General features: G+C 39.4%; 1 protein-coding gene across 1 annotated transcript; it reads right to left on the bottom strand.

The window, feature by feature from the left end:
• Positions 1-3,308: 3,308 nt before the first annotated feature.
• LOC147887314 (MADS-box transcription factor 6-like) lies at positions 3,309-20,565 on the bottom strand. The gene is made up of 8 exons (XM_087394273.1): positions 20,502-20,565; positions 20,138-20,175; positions 15,289-15,350; positions 14,933-15,032; positions 14,745-14,786; positions 3,761-3,802; positions 3,516-3,676; positions 3,309-3,380 (listed from the first exon to the last, which is right to left on the bottom strand). The coding sequence occupies exons 1-8, from the start codon at positions 20,563-20,565 to the stop codon at positions 3,356-3,358; spliced, it is 534 nt and encodes a 177-aa protein (XP_087250399.1). The 3' UTR covers positions 3,309-3,355.
• Positions 20,566-21,276: the final 711 nt, after the last annotated feature.

Raw genomic sequence — 21,276 nt, forward strand, 5'->3', positions numbered from 1 at the left:
ACCCTCTTAAATTGCACTGGGTAAGTAGAGGGTGCATGCACAAGACCTTTTGTGTATTTTGTTTAGTGCATATGATAGCATCCAAAATTACAAAGAAATCATAGTAGTATGTGTGTGTATGTGAGCATAGTGACTACATAGTGGAAGCATGTACAATGAGTACAACTTGTGATCCTATACATAACATGGATTTTTCCCTCTTAAGTTGTGGGTCATCCTTGGTCTTTGGGAGTAAAACCCAAAAGATCGGACAAAAGGAAGAGGAAGGAAATATGCAGGAAGTCAAGTCCACCTAGATCAAAAACTGGTTGATTGAAAGATGAATGTGTGTATGGCTTCGTGCTGAACATGTCAAGGCTGAACATTTCATAAGTCATCTTGGACTATGTAGCTGCTCTGTAGAAGAGGCATCAGGATGTGATGCTAGTTGATGTAGATGTGAAGAAAGAATCCAGTCGGTTGTGACATACGAGAGTGTCACCAACTCAAAGACAGCAATGTCGATGTATGCTACAATAGTCATCCTAGACTATTGCAGCTGCTCTGTAGAAGAGGCATCAGGATGTGATGCTAGTTGATGTAGTTGTGAAGAAAGAATCCAGTCGGTTGCACATGACATACGACAGTGTCACGAACTCAAAGACATCAATGTCGATGTATGCTGCAATAGTGTAATCTCTATCAAATGATACAAGATTGTAAAAGATTACATAATCAGTGTGGACAGAGTGATCCATGGGATGCATAAAAGATAAGGCCGAAGGTGAAGTTGTGATACACTACTCTATTGATGGGGAGGCCCATAGAACTGACAAGGTACGGTAACCTATTGAACCTATATGCTTAGTTATCATGAGCTGAAGGTCATCTACTATGTTCATAGCTAAACATGCATTGGCATGGGATGAAGCATCTGTCATAGGCTCATCGAGAAGGAGCTGACAGTATAAAGGCCTAGAAGTTAGGAATATAACTGAAAATGCATGTGATGTCCATGAGGCATATGCAGTGCCGAATGTTGATGTAGGGAGTGATATGAAGTCATGGATCCAACCACTGAGTGCATCATGTAAGGAATCTATACCACGGCCATAAGTGCATGATGAAATAATGAGTCTCCCCAGGTTGCACTATGCCTGAACCTGATGATGTCTACTACACTGGGGGAGGACCGTACTGATGCATAAGTATCCTCATACTGGGGAATGTTCTGCTAATCAAAGGTGGTGATAATTGGATTGAAGGGTGCTGCAATGCAGTAGGACTCATTGGATGCTAGAATATCCTGAAGACTAATGTTTTGATCTCAACTCCTAAAGGAAAATGAGCCCAAGATATGCTCCATATCAAAGGTGAAAGCATTAATGATGGATGCAGGAGTGGAATCACTTGAAGAGCTAGATGCGCTGGGTCATATATCACTGCATGCGGCAGAAGATGTGAGTGCCTTGTACTGATGAGGACTTACTACTAAATTCCTATTGAGCATCTACATCTATGGCAAAGGATGGAGTCAGCAGATCCATGCATGAAGATGATGGTTGTGTATCATGATAATTAGACTATGCTGATATGAGTGGGACTACCTCATGCTGAGGGCTTATTGAGAAGTGTGCCTCATGCTGAGGGCTTACCATCAAATGTGCATGATCTGAAACAACGGGCTGATCCATGCTAACATTTAAAGCATCTGCATCTAATCTCTCAAGACTAGTGAGATGTTGAAAGAAGCCCTTCATGTGTTTGCCATTAATGTTGCAGAGCCGTTGATATCATTGAGGAGTTGTAGTTTTAGTTACTGCTCGTTGGCCAGCACTGCTTGTAAGCTTGGGTTGGAGGTGCAATTGTTGGTGCAAGTTGTGTCGACTGCTACTTTTGCTCATTGCAAGCCTTTGAGACTTTGTAGTAGTCATTGGTTGATGAGTCATTGAGTCTTAGAGCTTTGTAAAGAAAGCTTTAGATTGTCACAAAACTCTCTCTTTGTATCATAGATCTCTCTAAGACTAAGATAAGATTCTAGATCCTTAGCGAACCAGAAAATTTATGAAAATTTAACATCTCACAAAGTAAATCTCTCTCTATCTCCTTTCTATTTCTCTCTTAGAACTGTCTCTCAATGAACATAAAGAATGGAGAAAATCTGAAATGAGCATAGTAGAAGTGCTGCAAATTGGAATCATGAGCTTTCTATCTCAAATCAGAGAAGGAAAAGAGCTCTATGAGATGAACTCTCAAAGAGAAGAAAATGATGAAGGTGCCTCACGGAGAGGGCTTGTGCCTTGACAGAGCAAGGGTTTCTACCTTGATGAAGCAAGGGCTTCACTCTCTCTGACGGAAGTCTCTCTCAATGGAGGATGTCTCACGAAAGGAGGGCTTAACACTCATTAAGGGAGTAGGAGCACTTGGTGCTCTAATACCATGATAGCAGAAGTGAGAGAGGGAGACAAAGAGGAGTGCACACGATATAGCTACCTGTATACTAAATTGTATTGAACATAACATGAAGATATACATGTGAACCCTTAATGGTGCAATTTACACCATCCTCAACAAAATCTTTGCGCAAGACAGTTTGAGAAAACAATTTGAAAAATTAATTAATAACATCTTTTATGAGAAATGTGTTCCATTCCCTTGCAATGTTAGTGAAATCTAATTATTTCATATGCTATTTAAAAGGCATGTTTTCTAAGTTTACTAGATCTCAAATGCATTAGAGTACTTGAAACCACTAGTCTAATTCTCTTGTGTCCATTTTCTTTCTTATATACATTGTTTTCTACTTCAAACTATTTAGCATCATTGATTGAAGGAATGTCTTGCAAAGGCTTGAAGTTGCTCAATGTGTTGCACATGAAAATACTCTTTAACTATTGATTTTTTATTTTTTGAGCTCTCTCTCTCTCTCTCTCTCTCTCTCTCTCAATGACAGGAGCTCTCTTGTTAAAGACAACCACCAAAAGTATTAACATACTCTTAAGCTATATTTGAAATGAAACCTGTAGAATGAAATGAGAAGAATTATCCTCTGAACCTTGGTGAATCCCAAGCTTCAGTAGAGACTTAAATTAGCTAATGTGATCGTCTCGTATTCATCTCAATCTTTCTTATACTTTCTCTCAGGCAATGGCAGAAACACTCTTGTTAAAGACTGCCACCACAAAGCTTTCAAATACGTTTATGTCGATAAATGCTTAAGCTATATTTGAAATGAAGCCCGAAATGAGAAGAATTTCGTGAATTCTAGGGAACGGAGATTGGTAAACAGTGTGGAATGTAGCGCGAAAAGCAAGTTTAGATTGAGTTGGAAAGAGAACTAGCAAAAAAAACGAAACCATGTATGTATTGTCCTATCCTAGGCTGATGGAAGCAGCTCCAACCTGAGGAAAAATTTACACGCGATGTTAGCTTCCTTCCGGGCAATGGATGCCTCAGAAATTATCAATATAAACTGCTGTCAAAAACTTGGTGTAACGAACAACGAATACAGATTGTACGTTCAGACAACGGCGTACCCGAGGTGCAAGGAAATGCCGGACTCTTTGGTAGCTTTATGACCTGCGCCCTGATCGTTCAATGAATGACTTGGGGACGAACTCTTACTTAAGCATTCGTCCATTGTTTGAGCACTTGAAGCTCCTGACGGCAAAGGGATCCTCGATGTTGCCTCAGCAAGCTGCAGTACACGGATTTAATATAATTACATGGATTCAAGACGATCTATTACGATTAGAAGTAAAACAAATCCCACCAATCGTACCTTGATTTTCAGTAAGTTGTTTTCTTCCCGGAGCATGTTTTCCTGGGCGAAATATATTGTAACAATATACAAATACTCAGTATTCAATAGACTACTCGTGTCTATAGCCCTAGCAAAAGAGAATTCCGGTTATACAAAATACTCCGTAGTCGGACAATAAATTAGTGAGCTAGGTTTGACAATAAAATTAGTGAGCTAGGTTTGACAATAAAATCGAAATGTGAATGAAAATTAGAATACAAGCACACACATGCTTTTATTAGACATGCATCTATTCTCTTCATTAAGGAGAGAACGCTATTACAGGAAACGCCACCATGGAAGCCAAACACTGGATCTTACATAGACATTTAGGATGTTACATGGACATTTAGGATCATTGGATCGATAGAATAGGAAGGACTTTTAGTCTTTGGAAGGTTGAAACAAAGAGTCTCAACGTTTCTTGCCGTTGATTGATGAACAAGCTAGGCCAAAGATTATTTGAGGAATAATTGTTTGAAAATTGCACAGTAGGCATTACTGAGTTTATTCGTTGAGTAAGGCACTTCTATTGCGACAATTAATACTTGCTTATAGCATCTTTTTCTCTCTTAAGGAGAGCTTTGGGGGAGGAGGATTGGAGGAACATGGCCCGTTGGATTCAATCTAATCAATCTAAGCCATCAAATTAAAGTGCTGCACGAATTAGTGCAAGGGTGGTTACAAAAATGGATTCGCCTTGAATCGCATCCTGTGACATGGATCCTAGCTCTGTAGAGTATTCGTTCCATCTCCAGAGCACCCATCACTTTTGCACATGTAAAATCACCCTCAATGTAAAGATGATCGTCACCGCCTTCTCCAGCATCCTCTTCACAAACTACGTGCAATCCTCCAAGCAATCCTTCACAGCTTTTTCCGCCACACAAATTGGGATAGTTTCGTGTTTACTTCTCCACAATCGCTGTAGCTACCTATTGTGCCAATGTATGCCCCTCACCCAGCAAATCTGTGCAGATGCCACTCATCTGCTCAAGCTGATTCCTTAAAAGCTTCTTGATCACTGCATCCGACACCACATTCGGTAGTGTCACCCCCTTCATCTCCTTCACCAATGTCTTGATCTTTTGGATTTGCTAGCACTGGCCTAGCACACGCTCTGCATATTTCAATGCAAGCTCATGTATCCTCGATGTGAAGTGCAGGTGCTTATCATTTGGAAATACATCCACACTTCCTCGCATCAATACTTCCTCCGTGTGCAATCTAGAATTCCTTTCCAAAGATAGCACGTTGGATCCAAAAATTGGATGAGATGATGATGAATCTTGGCAAGAAATAGGCATGCTCCTTTCCTCACCACACCATGTCTTTCATCATGCTGGCAGATGAATTGAGTGGTATGTCTCATTGGGTAAACCATTACCCTGCAACTCTATAATCGCAACTCTAGTCCTGTCGCTAATTGGGTTACAGGACAAAGGTTCGCTCAAGCAGATCTGGGTGTTGATGGATATGGCTCCATGAATGGGAAAAACAACCTTGGCAAAGACCCACTCTTGCATAGGAGAATAAGCAGACAAAGATCTGCCACCATGCACCATTAGAGGACAAAATGTAGACAAAGCAATCGAATATCCACTATAAATAAAGGCAAAAATTCGCTTATGCGTCTATGATGGCCATGCAGAAGAGACATCAATCGCGGCACATTTGAAGGAGTCTAATTTGGAAATATGTTTCGATTTCCATCGCTAAAGTATACTGATCCTCATGATATCGATGTGCGCTTCTTCTCCATCAAAACCACAATGCCTAGACCGTACCCGAGGATCAAGAAGAAGACTTCTCATCTTCTGTGCCTTACGATTAACACCCATTCCTTACCAGTGAAAACAATGCCTCTCATGACTATTCTGATGGCCAAGGCAGAGATGCTCCGAATGTCAATGTCCCTGAGGCAAACGCATCAAAAGGGCAATGATTTGCATGTTTGGTTCGGGGCCTCAAAGGCCCAAACCAAGATCAACAATGTCCAACGTGAAGATCCCATAGAGGACCACAATGGCGGTGCTCCACGAGATGGACAAATGCGTGTCAACGAAGATGCAAAAGAAGATCCCAAGATTATGAATAGCAAGGAAGATATCAATGATCAAGAGAGTCAAATCAGAGGGAGACTACAGCGACAAAGCACAAGAAAGCAAAGGGGTAACTGCACTAATGACAAAGATTATGACCATGAATACCAATCAGACTAGGGTGCTCATGAAGACTATGAACACTAACTTGCAAAAGTCTTTTTCATTGCCTTGATCAAGGACCTAAAAAGGAATTGCCGTTACAAAGACAGAGACTTAAAAATCCAAATCAAAAATGAAAATGAAGATCTTATTAATCATTCAAGTCGAATTGGATCCGAGATATGTTGGATGCATTGCATGAGTGCAACAATGTTGAATATCATGGTGGGAGAACATGAAAGAGAGAGAGAGAGAGAGAGAGACTAGAGAGAGCACTCGAGCTCATTGCGTCTTTCATTGAGTGGCAAAGCCATGGGTGAACAGTTGGAATATGGAAGCAAGAACTAGAACTAGAAACTAGAAACGAAATAACAAGATTGAAAGACAAGAAATACCTTGAGAAGAGTGTAGACAAGACACAAGCTAGATTGATAGATTGCAATGATATGACCCATGAATATATGGGCCAAAGTACAAGACATAAAGCAAGAGTGCTTATGGGATAATTGTAGAAGTGCCACATGGCACACACTCAAGACATAAAGACTAGACTTAGACTTAGACTTAGACAAATGTAGACTAGGAAATAGTACACTTAGTGTGCACTTATCTCCAACACCCTCCTTAAGTGGACACTAGGAGTAAGATAGAAAGACAAGACTAGAAGACAGACATAAAGACTGATAGACTGAGAGACAAGATTGAAAACATGATAGACAAAAGATCCTGAGACACCCCTCCTCAAGTGATATCCTCATATGGGTCCACAAGGGTAGGGACAAGATGGATCTAAAACAAAAACACAGTCAGATTGATAGACAAATAGAGAGACAGACTAGACTAGATAGACAAAAGACTGACTGTAGACTAACAGAAAGACCAAGACACGAGAACCCCTTGACCTACATCATCGGTGGTCAAGGTGGTAGACAAGACATAGAAGTAATCAGAAAGCCCACTTCTCATCATGTGAGGAAGGAACAGCAGGATCAGCTGATGGAGATGTTGCAGCAACATGGGCTGAGGTAGAAGCAGGGGCTGATGTAGAGGTTTTGGAGTAGCAGTCCCTCTCCCAATGATTATCACGGCCACAAATGGTGCATGGATGAGCCTTGAAACACTCCTTCTCCAAATGGTGCAAGGCTTTCTTACCTTAGAACTTCCTTTCTTTGCTAAAAATGCAGTGTCAGTTACCTTTTGTTGTTGAGTTCTTTCTTCCTCTTGGAGAGCATTGATGATACCCTCAAGAGAAGGATTATTATGATACTTGAAGGTAGTGACAAGAGTAGCATAGGTGTCAGGTAAGCTTTTGAGAAGCACAGCAATAGCAATGTCTTCGGAGATGGGAGACTTGACTGACGCAAGCTGAACCCTAAGACTGCAAAGATAATTGACATGAGAGGCTATAGTAGCTCCTTCCTGCATATGTAGATCAAAGAATGAGATCATAAGTGCAATCTTAGAGTTTTTAGATCGGGCTCCAAATAGGGTATCCAAAGTGATCCATGCTTGAGGAGCAGACTGTATGTCGGAGATGTGATGAATGTAATCATCTCCAAGGCCGAGCAATATGATAGCATAGGCTTTGTCGTTCTTGGCAGTGACAACTTGCTCACAGGGACCTTCGGGAGCAACACGGTGAACAATGTCCCAAAGTCCTTCCTTCATAAGATGGCACTTGATTTTGATTTGCCAAGTATGAAAGTTGGACCCATTGCATTTGTCGCTAGATATGAGAGAATGAGAGGAAGATGCCATGTGGGAAGGTCTTACCTCTTGCTAGGATGCAAGGGCAGTGTCTATTCCCTTACAATATTGCAAAAATAAATGAGAGGAGAGATCCAAGAAGCCAGTTCTCTCACCACTTTGTCAAGGCCATAGCATATGACAGCCCATCGAAGCAGGAGGAACCAGCAAAAAAGAGAGACTGCTCAACAAACTGAAAGAGGCAAAGCACAGTACCTTAATCCCAGGCAGAGGTAGACGTGCAAAAAAGGGCGCAGTCCAAGAGGTCGAACAGATGGCACAGATCTCCGTGAAGATGGAGTAGATTTCGAACAGCAGCTGGAGAAGTCGGCCTGTGGAGGTACGGATTCCGTACAGTCGTATGGACTGTATGGACAGCTGAGTAAGAACGATGTACGGACGGCATACAGAGTACGGATGACATACAGACGACGTACGGACAGCGCTGATTTGTACTTATAGTAGGTACGTTGATGCAGGAGCAACAGCAAGAGCGGGTGCAGGAGTGACAGCAGGACTGCATAGATCGGGCGCTCAGATCTAGCAGAAATGGCGCTCAGATCTGTGGCTGAATTGCACAGATCTGGCGCTCAGATCTGGCAGAAATGGTGCGTAGATCTGGCATAGAGTGACAGCAGAAACACATAGATCTGGTGCGTAATGGCAGGACAGAAGGAGGGAGAAATCTGAGAAGAGGGGCAGATCTGCAGCGGGGGAGAGATTTGAGAAGAGGCAGACTGAGGGGAGAGAAGAGGGATCAACCTAGCTCTGATACCAAGTTGGAATATGGAAGCAAGAACTAGAACTAGAAACTGGAAATTGAAAGATAAGAAATACCTTGAGAAGAGTGTAGACAAGACACAAGTTAAACTGATAGATTCCAATGATGTGACCCATGAATATATGGGCCAAAGTACAAGACGTAAAGCAAGAGTGCTTATGGGATAATTGTAGAAGTGCCACATGCAACACACTCAAGACATAAAGACTAGACTTAGACTTAGACTTAGCCAAATGACTAGGAAATAGTACACTTAGTGTGCACTTATCTCCAACATGAACAACTAGTGTTTCTTATGGAAGTAAGACTTAGTTTAAAGTACTAAATACACACGGTGATGCGAAAGGAAGTATTCTATCCTAATCAACACAAACGATCTACAAAGTTGTACTTCTCCATTCGATCAACAGATACTGATTCACGTATTCGTTCTTGTCTCTATGCGCATCCTCTGATTTCTATATGGTATGAGAGCCTGCATGGGTCCAAACCAGCCATGATTTCTGCTATTTGGCAACAGATCCTCTCTTGCCTAGCTTTCCTTCAATTTGTTAGGCTCTTACGAGAAACAGAAGACCTCGTTAATGGAGGTAACATTGACCCTCCAACCCCTCGACCTAACTTTGATGAGTGCAAGGGAGAAAACCATGTAGTAAAAAATAATTTGCACTCAAGAGGAAACAATGTCCCTCCTCATCATCCTGACACATAATCGGGTGATGGCTACACAACCCACCAAAACCTCATCATCCTGCCTCAAGAGCCTGACATAGTCTAAGCAAAATATTACCTGCAATCGATGATTAACTTAGTACACAAAGATCCGAAGTCAAATGCGAAAGCAACAATAATTCTTCAATTTTAGACATGACACACATTCAATTCTTAGTCGAAAGTTCCAGCTGACAATCAGTCATCAAAGCCACCGAATGTAGCCGAGCAAACTGGCCTGTATTCCTCTACATGCATGTTAATTCCCTCATCAATTTTCACATGGCACTTACACTTCCCTATCCAAGGGTCAAGATGAAGTCTGAACTTCATCTTACGTGATTGCTGAAGTGTTTCCTCCATTCTGGGGAACATCACTGTAGCAACACAAGGCCCAAAGGTCTCTGCACACTTTGCGACTGGCATCCCCAACGGAAGGTTCAAAACTACCGCATGCAGGTGGGAGCATGAAGGTGATCTATCTACTATACTACACGGAGCTCAAACGATTGCAGATTGCAAGCGTGCTGGGAGATTGTCTTGAAAGAAAGAACCCTATTTCCTAGGCAAGAAATGATACTCAAGATGCTCAATCTGGTGGGAATCATAAAAGAGGCACAAAGGACGACTATCATTGCTACCGTTCCCTATCAAAAATGAAAGATAAAGAGTATGGGAATAGCTCAGATAAAGCATGTAGCGATGGAGCTTTTGACGGAGACCCAGTGGATGACATGGACGATGGAGATCATGATGAAGCTCAACATACTGATGTTGTTGAGGTTTTTGAAGTGGAGAACACCATGCAAGAACATACAAGAACATACTGATGTTGTTGAGGTTTTCGAAGTGGAGAACACCATGCATATGAAGACTCTTCTCTTTCTCTTTTTCATTCCTTTGAGGGGGAAAAACGGTATACATGATCAATGGCATGAAAATGTATGTTTCAAATCAACCAGCTACACAAGTTTTATGGCTATCCAAGGACTTGCTTGATCTTGGATGAATTGTAAATACACTCTCACATTATTAATTGGCAACTCACCTCCAAGTTAAAACTAGTGATTGTATGCACACACATCCATATTCTATTACTTGTTTAGACATTTCATCTTACAGGGCAGTATTGGAAGTAACACTTAGTCTAAACTACTAAACACACACGATCATGCGAAAGGATGCATCCTATCCTAATCGACACGAATGATCTACAAAGTTGTAACTTGTCCATTCGATCAACAAATCCTAATTCACCTATTCGTTCTTGTCTCTATGTGCATCCTCTGATTTCTATATTTCTAACATGCTCTCATTTGACCATCACATGTTCATTTGCTAGATACAATTAAAGAAATCACTGCAGCTGCTGTAATCATGTAGACTTGTGTATTGTACGTTATAATCGCCATAACAATAGTGTTGCAGATGGGAAAGACTGAGGACTGTAAGAGGAGGTAGCATTGTCATGCCAGGAGCAACAACAATAGCCATGGCAGTTTTGACCAAGGCATAAGTTGACATAAAAGAGATACGAGTATACCAAGAGAGATTTTGGGATTTACTCGGAGCATTGTATGGGCATGAAAAAGGTTTATTTGCCATTATTCGAAGTGGTTGGCTAGATATTGATTATGCAATAGCTTCAACGATAGTATTTCTAACTTGAGTTCAAATGCAATATGAATAAAGTAATCGTTGGCTTTGGAATTATGTTAGGTTTTGAGGATGCAAGAAGACAACAAAGCTCTAAACCAATTGACACTCTCAAAAGGCTGCTTTTGCTTAAAGTTAAAAGGAAAGTACAAATTGTTAAAGCAACGGCCTCTGTGTTGGTTGACCTACAAAATCAGAGCTATGAGCTAATCAAGCAAATAGAGAGTTGCCAAGTGCACCCACATTGGGGACCTTGCTTTATTCCTTTGCTAAAACCAAATTTCAATAAAGTTAGATGTCACTATGTAAAGGAGGAAAACAAGATATTGGACAAAATAGATAGATAAAAGATCACAAAGATTGAGAAATTGAGCACTACCATGGTATAGGTTAAGGAGAGGAAGTTCTTGCCAATGTTGCTTTGAAAATGTTGTCCATGATATTACCAAAGGGTAGATATAAGCGATGTCTTAGGATTTTAGGCATCATGAAGTTGTGTGGCTCACTTAAATTGAAGCCTTGGCACGAGGCTCCACTGTGTATGTGTGGGGGGGGGTGCACAGGGCCCATGTCTGTGTTTCTCTGTCTCACTAATATATATATATATATATATAAAAGATAAAAAATTTTTTAATTATTCTTTTAAGTTATGCTTTTATTAAAAAAAGGCACATATTCATATAAACTATACGTGCCATGCATACACACAAGAAATGTTAATAAAAAAGTTTATTTGAACTAAAAGCGATGATAAGGCTTAATTGAGATCCAACTTAAAGATTCCCTAAAAAGCATTCAAATATTGAGATTTGTAAGTAAAGCCTATAATCTTGTTGCTTGAAAGCGGGTCCCTAATCATGGACCTAAAGGAGGTGGGTCCCTAACCTTTGTAGGCAGATCCCTAACCTTAGACCTGAAGGAGGTGGGTCTCTAACCCTCCCTAACCTGTCGTAGTTGATGTCATGATTCTCGTGGATATAACTTTTAAAGAACTTTTATTATGGGCTTTGTGTGAGAACATGTAGGCTGTTGGGCCAAGTAGTCTAACTCAACATCACATTACTCCTATTTTCCCTATTCACCTCTCCTACCACCTCAACAACATATTACTCTCACTATTTTCCCTATTCACCTTTCCTACCAATTTTAATTAGTTTTATTCACCTCTTCTACCAATTTCAATTAGTTTTGGTGCGTGGAGGCTTAATTAACCTATGTTTATCTATGGCTTAATTTAATTACATTTTAATTAAGCTATGTTTATCTATGGTTTAATTTGTTTATGCATGTCTTAATTTATTTTATGCATAGACTATGTGCAAGGGGGATTTCCCACATGTTCAAGAAAATATTTGAACCCAAATCTTTCCTTTTCCAACTCATGAGCCTTACCATCAAGCTACAAATCAATGTTACATCCCCTTTTTCTTATGATAGGCCTCCCTCCCTTATGCCCTTCATATGTGGTCCCGCCCCCCCTTGTGTAATTTCCCTCCCTTATTTAATTCAACCTCTCCCCTCCCCACTTGTGAGATGGCCCCTCCCCCTTCCCCCTCTAGTTATTTCCCCTCACTCTTCCCCCTTTATTTAATTCAAGACTTCCCCGCTTTATCCCCCTCCCCCAACAAACTAATTAATTATTGCCCCCAAATTCAATGTGGGGGCACCTGTTTTCCCTAGAAAAAATAGTTGCCCTTGATGGTACAACCTTAGATGACATCACTTTCTTTCAAAATGTTGTAGTTTCAATCATTTAACTTGAAGGCCTTCTATTCAAGAAGCCTAGGTGACCTTGATTTTGAAGAGGACAATTTTGAACATTAATCTTTGTGCTACTAGCTGAGTTGCATTGTAGTTGGTTCTTTTGGACTTAGAAGGAAAAGTATGGACGTATATTTTTAAAAAAAAATTCATCCATAATGAAACCATTCATTGATAGAATGAGATCTACTTCTAAGACATTAGAGAAACAACCAACATTGTCTTAAAAGATGTTCTTTCTCCCTAATTTCTACAAGAGTGGATCCTTCTTGTTGCAAGACTTTGTAGTCATGTCCTCTAACAATTCACCATGTACTACTCTTTCTTTCCTTTTTATGCTAGTACCATGGTAGGATTAGAAGGTGAGGGCCATAATGTGAATGACCATTTGAATTACCTCAAAGACATAATAAATCAATTAGCAATGCATCATGAGAACATGATTGATCAATAGAGAATTGATATTCTTCTCAATAGTCTTTCAAAACTATGGGACAATTATGTCACCATGCTTTTTTATTTAGAGCATCCCACCACTTTCTCTTAGCTACATAGTTACCTCATCAAGGCAATGGTAAAATTAGGAAATCGAGATGATACAACCTTTATGGGTAAAAATAGAAGACAAAACCTAAAACCCCAATTCAATCCTAAACCAAAGCAATGGCAATGGCCTAGTTGCCTCATCAAGGCAATCATAAAAACTAGGAAATCGAGATGATACAACCTTTATGGGTAAAAAGAGAAGACAAAACCCAAACCTCAATTCAATCCTAAACCAAAGAAAAATTTTACTTCTCCATATGAACGTAATAAAAAAGATTATCATGATCAAGCCAACACAAAGAAGAAAGGACCTTACTATTCCTATGTAAAGGTTGCCTCTCGAGTGTGGGCTACTCTAAATCTAGTGGTAAACGCATTGCCACACAAGTAACTCTAAGAAATGCTTAGCTATCTCAAAATCAAAATGGTGTGGCCAAGCTTATGAGTCATGGATTATCGACTCTAGAGAGCCTCCAATCACTTCATTCCACACAAGGAGGGTTCTCTCACCTAGAGAGAAGTGATAATGACCATGTAAGGCTAGGACACTCCAAACTTCATCATTAAGCTATCGATAACATACCTTATAAATTGACATCACCCATTTCTATATTTAAGGCCTACATCTTTGAACAAAAAGAAAGGAATCTTGTGGCACAAAAGATTTGGCCACCTGGACATGCAAAGCCTATTTCTTATCAATCGAAAAGGTTTTTTGAATGGCTTGCATCATCTTTGCCAAATGACTCTTTCTTCTCAATAAACATTTCATTATCCTTCTCAACCACTAGAAAGGGTTGTTCGTTACTTATATCTTCTTCTTTGTGATATTGGCCTTGTTGTTTATACCATGTCATATATATATGGTTTTCCATTGCTTGTGGATTTTGTCCTATGTATCCATAATAGGAGCACAAAAGTTTGGGAAGTCCTCATACCCCAATTTCTCACATTGGGCATAAACTTTCATGTATTTCATCATTAATTTAAACTAATAGCTTCTTGTCTAGATCAATTAAGGGGGTCCAGGGGTCTAGGGCCCCACTGCTAGCCTCATGTCTAGATCAATTAAAACACAAGATGGGGTGTAGGGCCCCAACATTCATAACATTCCTCACATTGGTGTTGCTTGAGACTTCCTAGAAGGCTTTCTAGTATATAATAATGCCCATTGATACCATGTTTTTACAATAGGTCATACAAGGAGAGATATGGCACCTCTAAGTACTATGAAAAAAAAAAGTATTAATGAGACAATGAGTCAAAGCATATTATGCATGGAAGGAGTAATGTTTAATATAGGTTTATTATATAAATTCTCAATGTCTAGATATAAATACAACAAAAATTACTAGCTTTTGGTTCAGACAAACACACTCGTGTGTATAAGAAGATGTAAAAACATGCAAAATTAAAGCAGAAAGCATAGAGACATGTGTTTGATGAGATATCTCAAGGAGGAAAGCAACTCACAAATGATGAATTTGGAGCACAAGGTGTGACATCCATGTTTATAGTAAAATAGGAAAATAAAAGGGGGATAGAAAATGAAGCTCACCTTTTTACGCATTTCTTGGCACTGAATTTGCATCAATTGCACCTAATGATCCAAGAAAAAAAAAGAATCAAATATTTAAAATATTTAAAGCAAATTAATATTGCATGACACATCACATAAAGAAAATCCCTGAAATTCATGTCATCGAGTTTTGATAAGAGCTGGATATAAATAGCTAAATTACTTACTTTTCTAATCCTTGTTTTGTTGAGTGCAACTTCTAACCTTGATTCAACCTTTAGGACATCCTTTAATGGTAATGACATGAGGTTATCACCCATCATGAACCTACAACGGTCAAGTATAATACACAATTAATACGACTATAGAAGTTTAGATAAAGAAAACTACTTGAAACTAAGACAAAGATACAAATGTAGACATGATGTAATATTAAGGATCAATCATATAGACAAGGGATATACATATACAACAAATAAACATAATTGAAAATAGTGACTTGAAATACTAACTATTCAATGAGAGACAAGGGTTGGACGAACTACTTTAGAATTAAAAATTCAGTGAAAAGATTATTGCCTACCTGTGTAGACCTTGTACATAGTTGATTTGTTCCTTCAGCAAGCTTGCTTCATGCCTCCAATACTAGTATAAAAATACATTTTGAATTGTTAGAAAATGACATTTCTTGACTGGAAAGTAGATTGCAATTTTCTATTTTAAAATAAAGTACAAAATAAAGATTGATCCTTACAAAGCTTCCATTCAATGGAAACCTTAGTGATATGGTAAATGTTCTCTATGTAATGATAAATTTAGTAGGAGGTTTTAGTAGGAAAAGTGAGGCATTCATTTATATTTAATATGAAACTTCTTGTTCTTGTTGCGTGTATACTTGTGTGCACCTACATTGCACATTGAGGGTATGTAGAGGCACACTAAGATGAGGATATCTCTTTGAGAAGAATATAAAAGAATGTGAATCTTTTTCTAAACAAGCATGACTTTAAAAGTCCATGAAGGTTTCGCAAATGCATTTATTTCGATATAGTCATGTCAAAGTACCCTATTGAGAGGTTGTGATTGTATGAGCTTTCATTTGCATGTGTGCAAATGTACAATAGATATACACTTGGCCTATGACCGTTTTGGGAAACTTGATCCCTTAAAATTAAGCATAAACCAATTTAAAAATCAATAATGTTGATTTATTTCACATTTCCTAATCTTTGTGATGAGGTTACCTTCAAGATCAACGCGCACATAACTTTTTTATCCATTGATCTTTTTTACTATGTATGAAGATGGATATGATGTCTTTGTAAAGAACCATGAGTAGAATAGTTAGTAAACAAAGAGTTCTTTCACGGCGACGTTTCAAAATGAAGCTAGAATAAGCATACTAGAGAGAGAGAGAAAGATAGATAGAGAGAGAGAGAGAGATAGCTGCCATAACGAGATCATGGGAAAATTTTGAAACTTTCAAGTTTGACCATCATTATCTTACCTCTGCATCCTGTATCACAAATCTGCTAGAAGGTATCCCATCTGTGCATTCTCGATACCGTTCCAAGGTGCTTGACATGCTAAAAAAATATCGCGTGATAAGATATAAAGATACGATTAGTTCAAGAAGACAAGTGATTGTTAGTTAGTATTAAACATCTATCTAACTTCCTCCTTAACACTCAATGTCAATGGGTGTCCAGAGCAGATGTTTACGGCAGTACGCGCAAAAGCTTACCTATAAAGTACAGGAGGTAGCAAACTTGTTCCTGGTAACCACGCTTGCATCACCACACAAATATATAGAAATCCAAATGCTACTTTTAAACAAATAAGCACCACTGTTTCACGGAAAATATTTGGGAACTTGCAAGTAGAATAGATATGATAACACACGTTGTAACCTCAGTCTTCAGAAACGTGCTCTGCTTTCTACCATTGCACGATTAGTGCGCTGCTTGGCGCTAATTCGGATGCCGATCAGTTACATTTGTAAACTTTCAAACTTCGGAACTAGCTACGCATAGGCTAGCGTAGATACCTTTTGACTAAACTAGAATATTGTCTGTATAAGCAATGCGGCCATTGGATAGGTTTGTAGAATGCTATCATCACAAGTAATTAGCTGACGTCTTCGGTTAACAGTGGCTCGTCCCAAAGAATTCCGTCCATGCTCTGCATGAAGCTAGAGAATTTCGACTTACCTATTTATAATTATCTGCGACGGGGAATCGCAGGATAGTTGTCTTTGTTAAAATAACATTGACGCAAACTGTTTACACTAACCTACGCTTCGTCACTCATCGCGACTCTTACGTTCTCACGGGTGTCTGTTGTAACTGTTGTAACTGACGGGTGTCCGTTGTAACTAACACCCTCTCTGCCTAAAATAAGGTAAGGTCTCCTTTCAATCTCGTTTCTTCGTTCCGCTCCGCACCTTTCTCCACTTCACAATTGATCTTTCCTTCTCGACTAAGATACTTATGCACCCAAGATTATGCAACGGGAATAATTTCAACCAAGATCGGTGGAAGTCGGCAATTCAAACCCAGCACCACATGCCCATTTCCCATTGGCTGATGAGCCAATTACACTCCGGTTCTTGCCCACTACTTGGAATGGCACCTCCAAAAATTGAGGTGGGAATTTGGAGTCCAGGGGCACCTCCCTTTATCTTGTTCTTTATGTAAACAACCACTAGTGCCACATTTTCAATGACGTCTACACTAAGGGTCTGTGCACACGCAGAGAGTAGGGCACAGCCCGAAAATTTGGCTTTGTGTTCATGCGATTTATTTTGAAAGAGCTTGAGAAGCTCATTAAATGCAGACTACAAAGAATGGTGGAGATGTAGAGGGCCTCTAACAAGCCTTAGTTGGCATTGATAGATTGGCTCTTTAGTATCCATGTCAAGTGTGCATGGTTCCAAACAAGCGCGTAGTGGGAGTTGCAGAGTTTTGAACCATTATGTTGTGGCACCTCATTGGTTGAAAACAAAATCGCGCTCTCGTGCTTGTTTGGCACCTTTCAAAATTCAAGTGCTCCTTTTACACACCAATGCGCCACCATTTTATCTCAAAATTTGTGTGAACCATCACTAGCTGTGCATAATCCTTGATGTGTGCACAGAGCCTAAGCCGAAGACATACTACTCACTTTTAGCTCCCTTCCACATAGGGTGTAGGTGCCAATATGACCTTCCCTTGCATCCTTAATTATGTATATTCTTTCGGTGTCTTCGCTAAGTTTTTGAACACAAGAAGGGAGTACATTCCACATGTTTTTTCTAAGTTTATATCCGCTTCTCTTCCATTTATGTCCAATCCTCACCTCGTTATCTATATATCCTATAAGGCAACATAATCCTAGCACCTACATATTTAAATTAAAGTTGCACCCAACCCTAACAAAGAGATTCAAAACCATATCCATTAATGGATTAGGGAATCTCCACAAGCACATGGGAACCATCTGCAATAGCAAATTCAAGACAGGGCGTAAGACATGAGAATGGCATTATGAATCCCTTTCGATTGAGAAAGGATGGTTTCATATGGTGCACAATGCTAAGGTACTAGGTGCTTGCATATAAATTCTATTGCACGTGATCTTCCAGAAATTCAATATAGCACATATTTTTTGATTTGGTGGCTTCATTTAATGTTCTTGCAGATGGTGCTCATTAAGGATAGTTTTTAAAAAAATAAAAATAAAAATGCCGAGCATATTTATAGGGCAGTGGTGATGATAGCTCTTCATAGCTATAACAGTGGAGAGTCAAGCCCCAAAATGCATAATGCTATACTAAGCACTCAAAAAGGGTTACTATACTAAGGACACAACGTGGATCACTAGGTAGAAATCATCCATATGACACAAGTATCTTCAAGGGATGTAATATGATGATTTAATCTAATTCAACTAGTACTTAGAAATAACTATAGTTTAAAAGTTACTTGATCAGTGAATTATTTCCTTAACATAGGTGGATTGAACAATGCCTATCATAACATGCTTTTCTTACTACCATGCCACAATGTATAATATGGTATACTCTTCAAGTGATTTTTTTTCAATGGATACCAATGTGCATTCAAGATGTAATTAAGAACCCCCTACTTAAGAAAATGTTGCAAATTTTTTGCCACTAAAAGTGTCACATCAAGCTTGCCAAAATAAGAATGGACATCTCATATTCATCTCATATTTAGTCCTCATGCAATATGCCATTAGTGCATTTGGTGCAAGCACGCAAGCTTAGACCTGAGAAATTATGATGTCATTTTGACAAGTTGTCTTGTGAATCGGATTATGAAACTATTAACTATTCTTCTAACGTGCAGACAACTGTAATATGTGAGATGAGACTTTTAGGACTTGTGTGTAGTGGTTCTTCCATATATCCAAAAGAAGTATTTAAAAAAGAATGAGGTTTGATGTTAAGTTATGGAAAATTTTGAGGTTTGTGCTTAAGGTCATCCTAAATTGGAAATTTAGGGATATGCAACTTTTTGAGCTATAAGGGAAGAAGTAAAGTTTTGTTTAATGTGATATTGAAACGATGCTGGAATATTTAAATCATATAAATAATGTTTGTATTTTTTATATATTGGTAAAAGGACCTATATCATAGGCTCTAGATTACCTGTCTAAGCTTGGGCTGAGAGACGGTAGTGCTAACTCTAAAGGATTGGTTTAGCATACACTCCACAATTAGAGGCTAGCTACTATAAACATTAATTAAATTTTAAGAGGAAGATTAGTGCCCGTCTTTTTTTAATGTGTTTTATCTTAGCTCGTTGTAGGTTATGAGGTCTGATGAGCATTTTTGTTGTTGACAATCTTCTCTCTAATTCTCCCTTCATATACTTCCTCTGAGAAACTACAATGTGTATTGATTCCGTTTGAACGGAGATGTGATGATTATCTTATGAATATGATTTTTATCATTATTATTCTTTTGAATTCTGCTTCTATGTATTTTGGTGGGCCTTGATAAAATATGTTTCTTTGCATATTATTTATATATGAATTCTATGCAAATTTCTAATGCTAACTTGAGAGATGGTTATATTGTTTTTTTCTACCAAGTCACAAATGCGATGTACATTACGCTTATTTTAATGTTTGAAGAAAGTTGCTACAAGCATACATGTGCAATTGAAGGGTTGTTAACTTATTTTTACTATGTGGAAATAATTTTGATATTATAGAAATGTGTCATAAATATGAAGATTTACGTATAAAAGGTTGTTGTATGTCATGAAAATAATAAGAAAACACTAAGCCTGGTTGGAGGTAGTGTGAGCAAAAGCCCACATAAAATATGGTGTTTTTTTAAAGACCGGCAAAGTTACGAGGCAAAATGCTGTTCATAATTTTGTGTGGTCATTATTTTAACGACCAAATTCTGCCAATTATCTGACCTGTAGAATGTAGATAACGTTAGAAACAATTATCTGACCTGTAGAATGTAGATAACAACGTTAGAAAAAAATGTTGTGTGTTATTAGAGCCAGTGCCCACGGGCCACGAGGCCACAAATGCGGCTTTGGTGCGAGTTCTGGAGAAGCTCGATTCTCTCAAACCAAAGCATCTGTGGACGAGCATCAGTGGCGCATCAGTGGTATTTGTAGGAGCAAATACATTATACGGCAGCCGGCTACACTCTGATCGAGAAGAGCGCCCGACAAGTCCATCATCAAGACCTCCTTTAAGCTTTTTCCGTAGTCTAGCCTTGACGTTTTATAGTATGGCATCTTCCTGTCGATCTAGTATATCTAGCAGTACCATTGATCCCGGCTGCTTCATATCCAAGGTACTCTTCTGAGTCTGCTCCTGCAATCCCTTCCATTGCCGCATTTGCTCTCTTTATCTACCTCTCCCTGTTTGGAATCACTATCCGTTTTTCCCCTTTTTGCTGCACCACACTGCACAGCACGTAAAAGTACGCCAAAAGTAGGCCAAGCTTCAAATGTTCGGATCTCTCATCAATTCGACGTTCGAACGTCCACTTTCGCACGTTCATGATTCCCGGTTTCTGCCATTCCTCCCAATCCTGCCCTCCAATACAACTTGCTTGTAGCCTTGTACTGCTGTATGCAGCACTCGCAAACCGATTACGACAACCCCACTAGCTACATCAATAGACCCTTACGTACGCCGTCTACTTCTCTGGAGTCTGCACTCAGTTGAGGTTTCGGACTCCTGAGGTCGGCCACTGCCAGGCTCCAGCTACCTCTGGAAGTACCAACTTCCATTCTAAGCTTCCAACACCCAGTTTGGGTGACCCAATTCTTTCCTAAACAGCTTTCAAATATAAATGTGCAACCTTTAAATCGTTTAACCGCACAACACCGACGACACCGTGATACCAATGCATGGTACTGAGACCACTCAAAACCCAGCCCGCGCTGCATTGTGTCCAGTCTTTCGCCTACCTCGCTCAAGCTTTCCCAAAAAACAAGCTTCAATCATACGCGCAACACGGTAACTTCCAGACTCTACAATTCGTCTCGAGGCGATGCTCCAAGTGCCTAAGTTTTAAATAAGATGCCCTGAGTCC

This window comes from Dipteris shenzhenensis, chromosome 23 (genome assembly GCF_047967505.1).
Source record: "Dipteris shenzhenensis isolate YYH24624 ecotype China chromosome 23, Dip_SZ_1.0, whole genome shotgun sequence".
NCBI lineage: Eukaryota > Viridiplantae > Streptophyta > Polypodiopsida > Gleicheniales > Dipteridaceae > Dipteris > Dipteris shenzhenensis.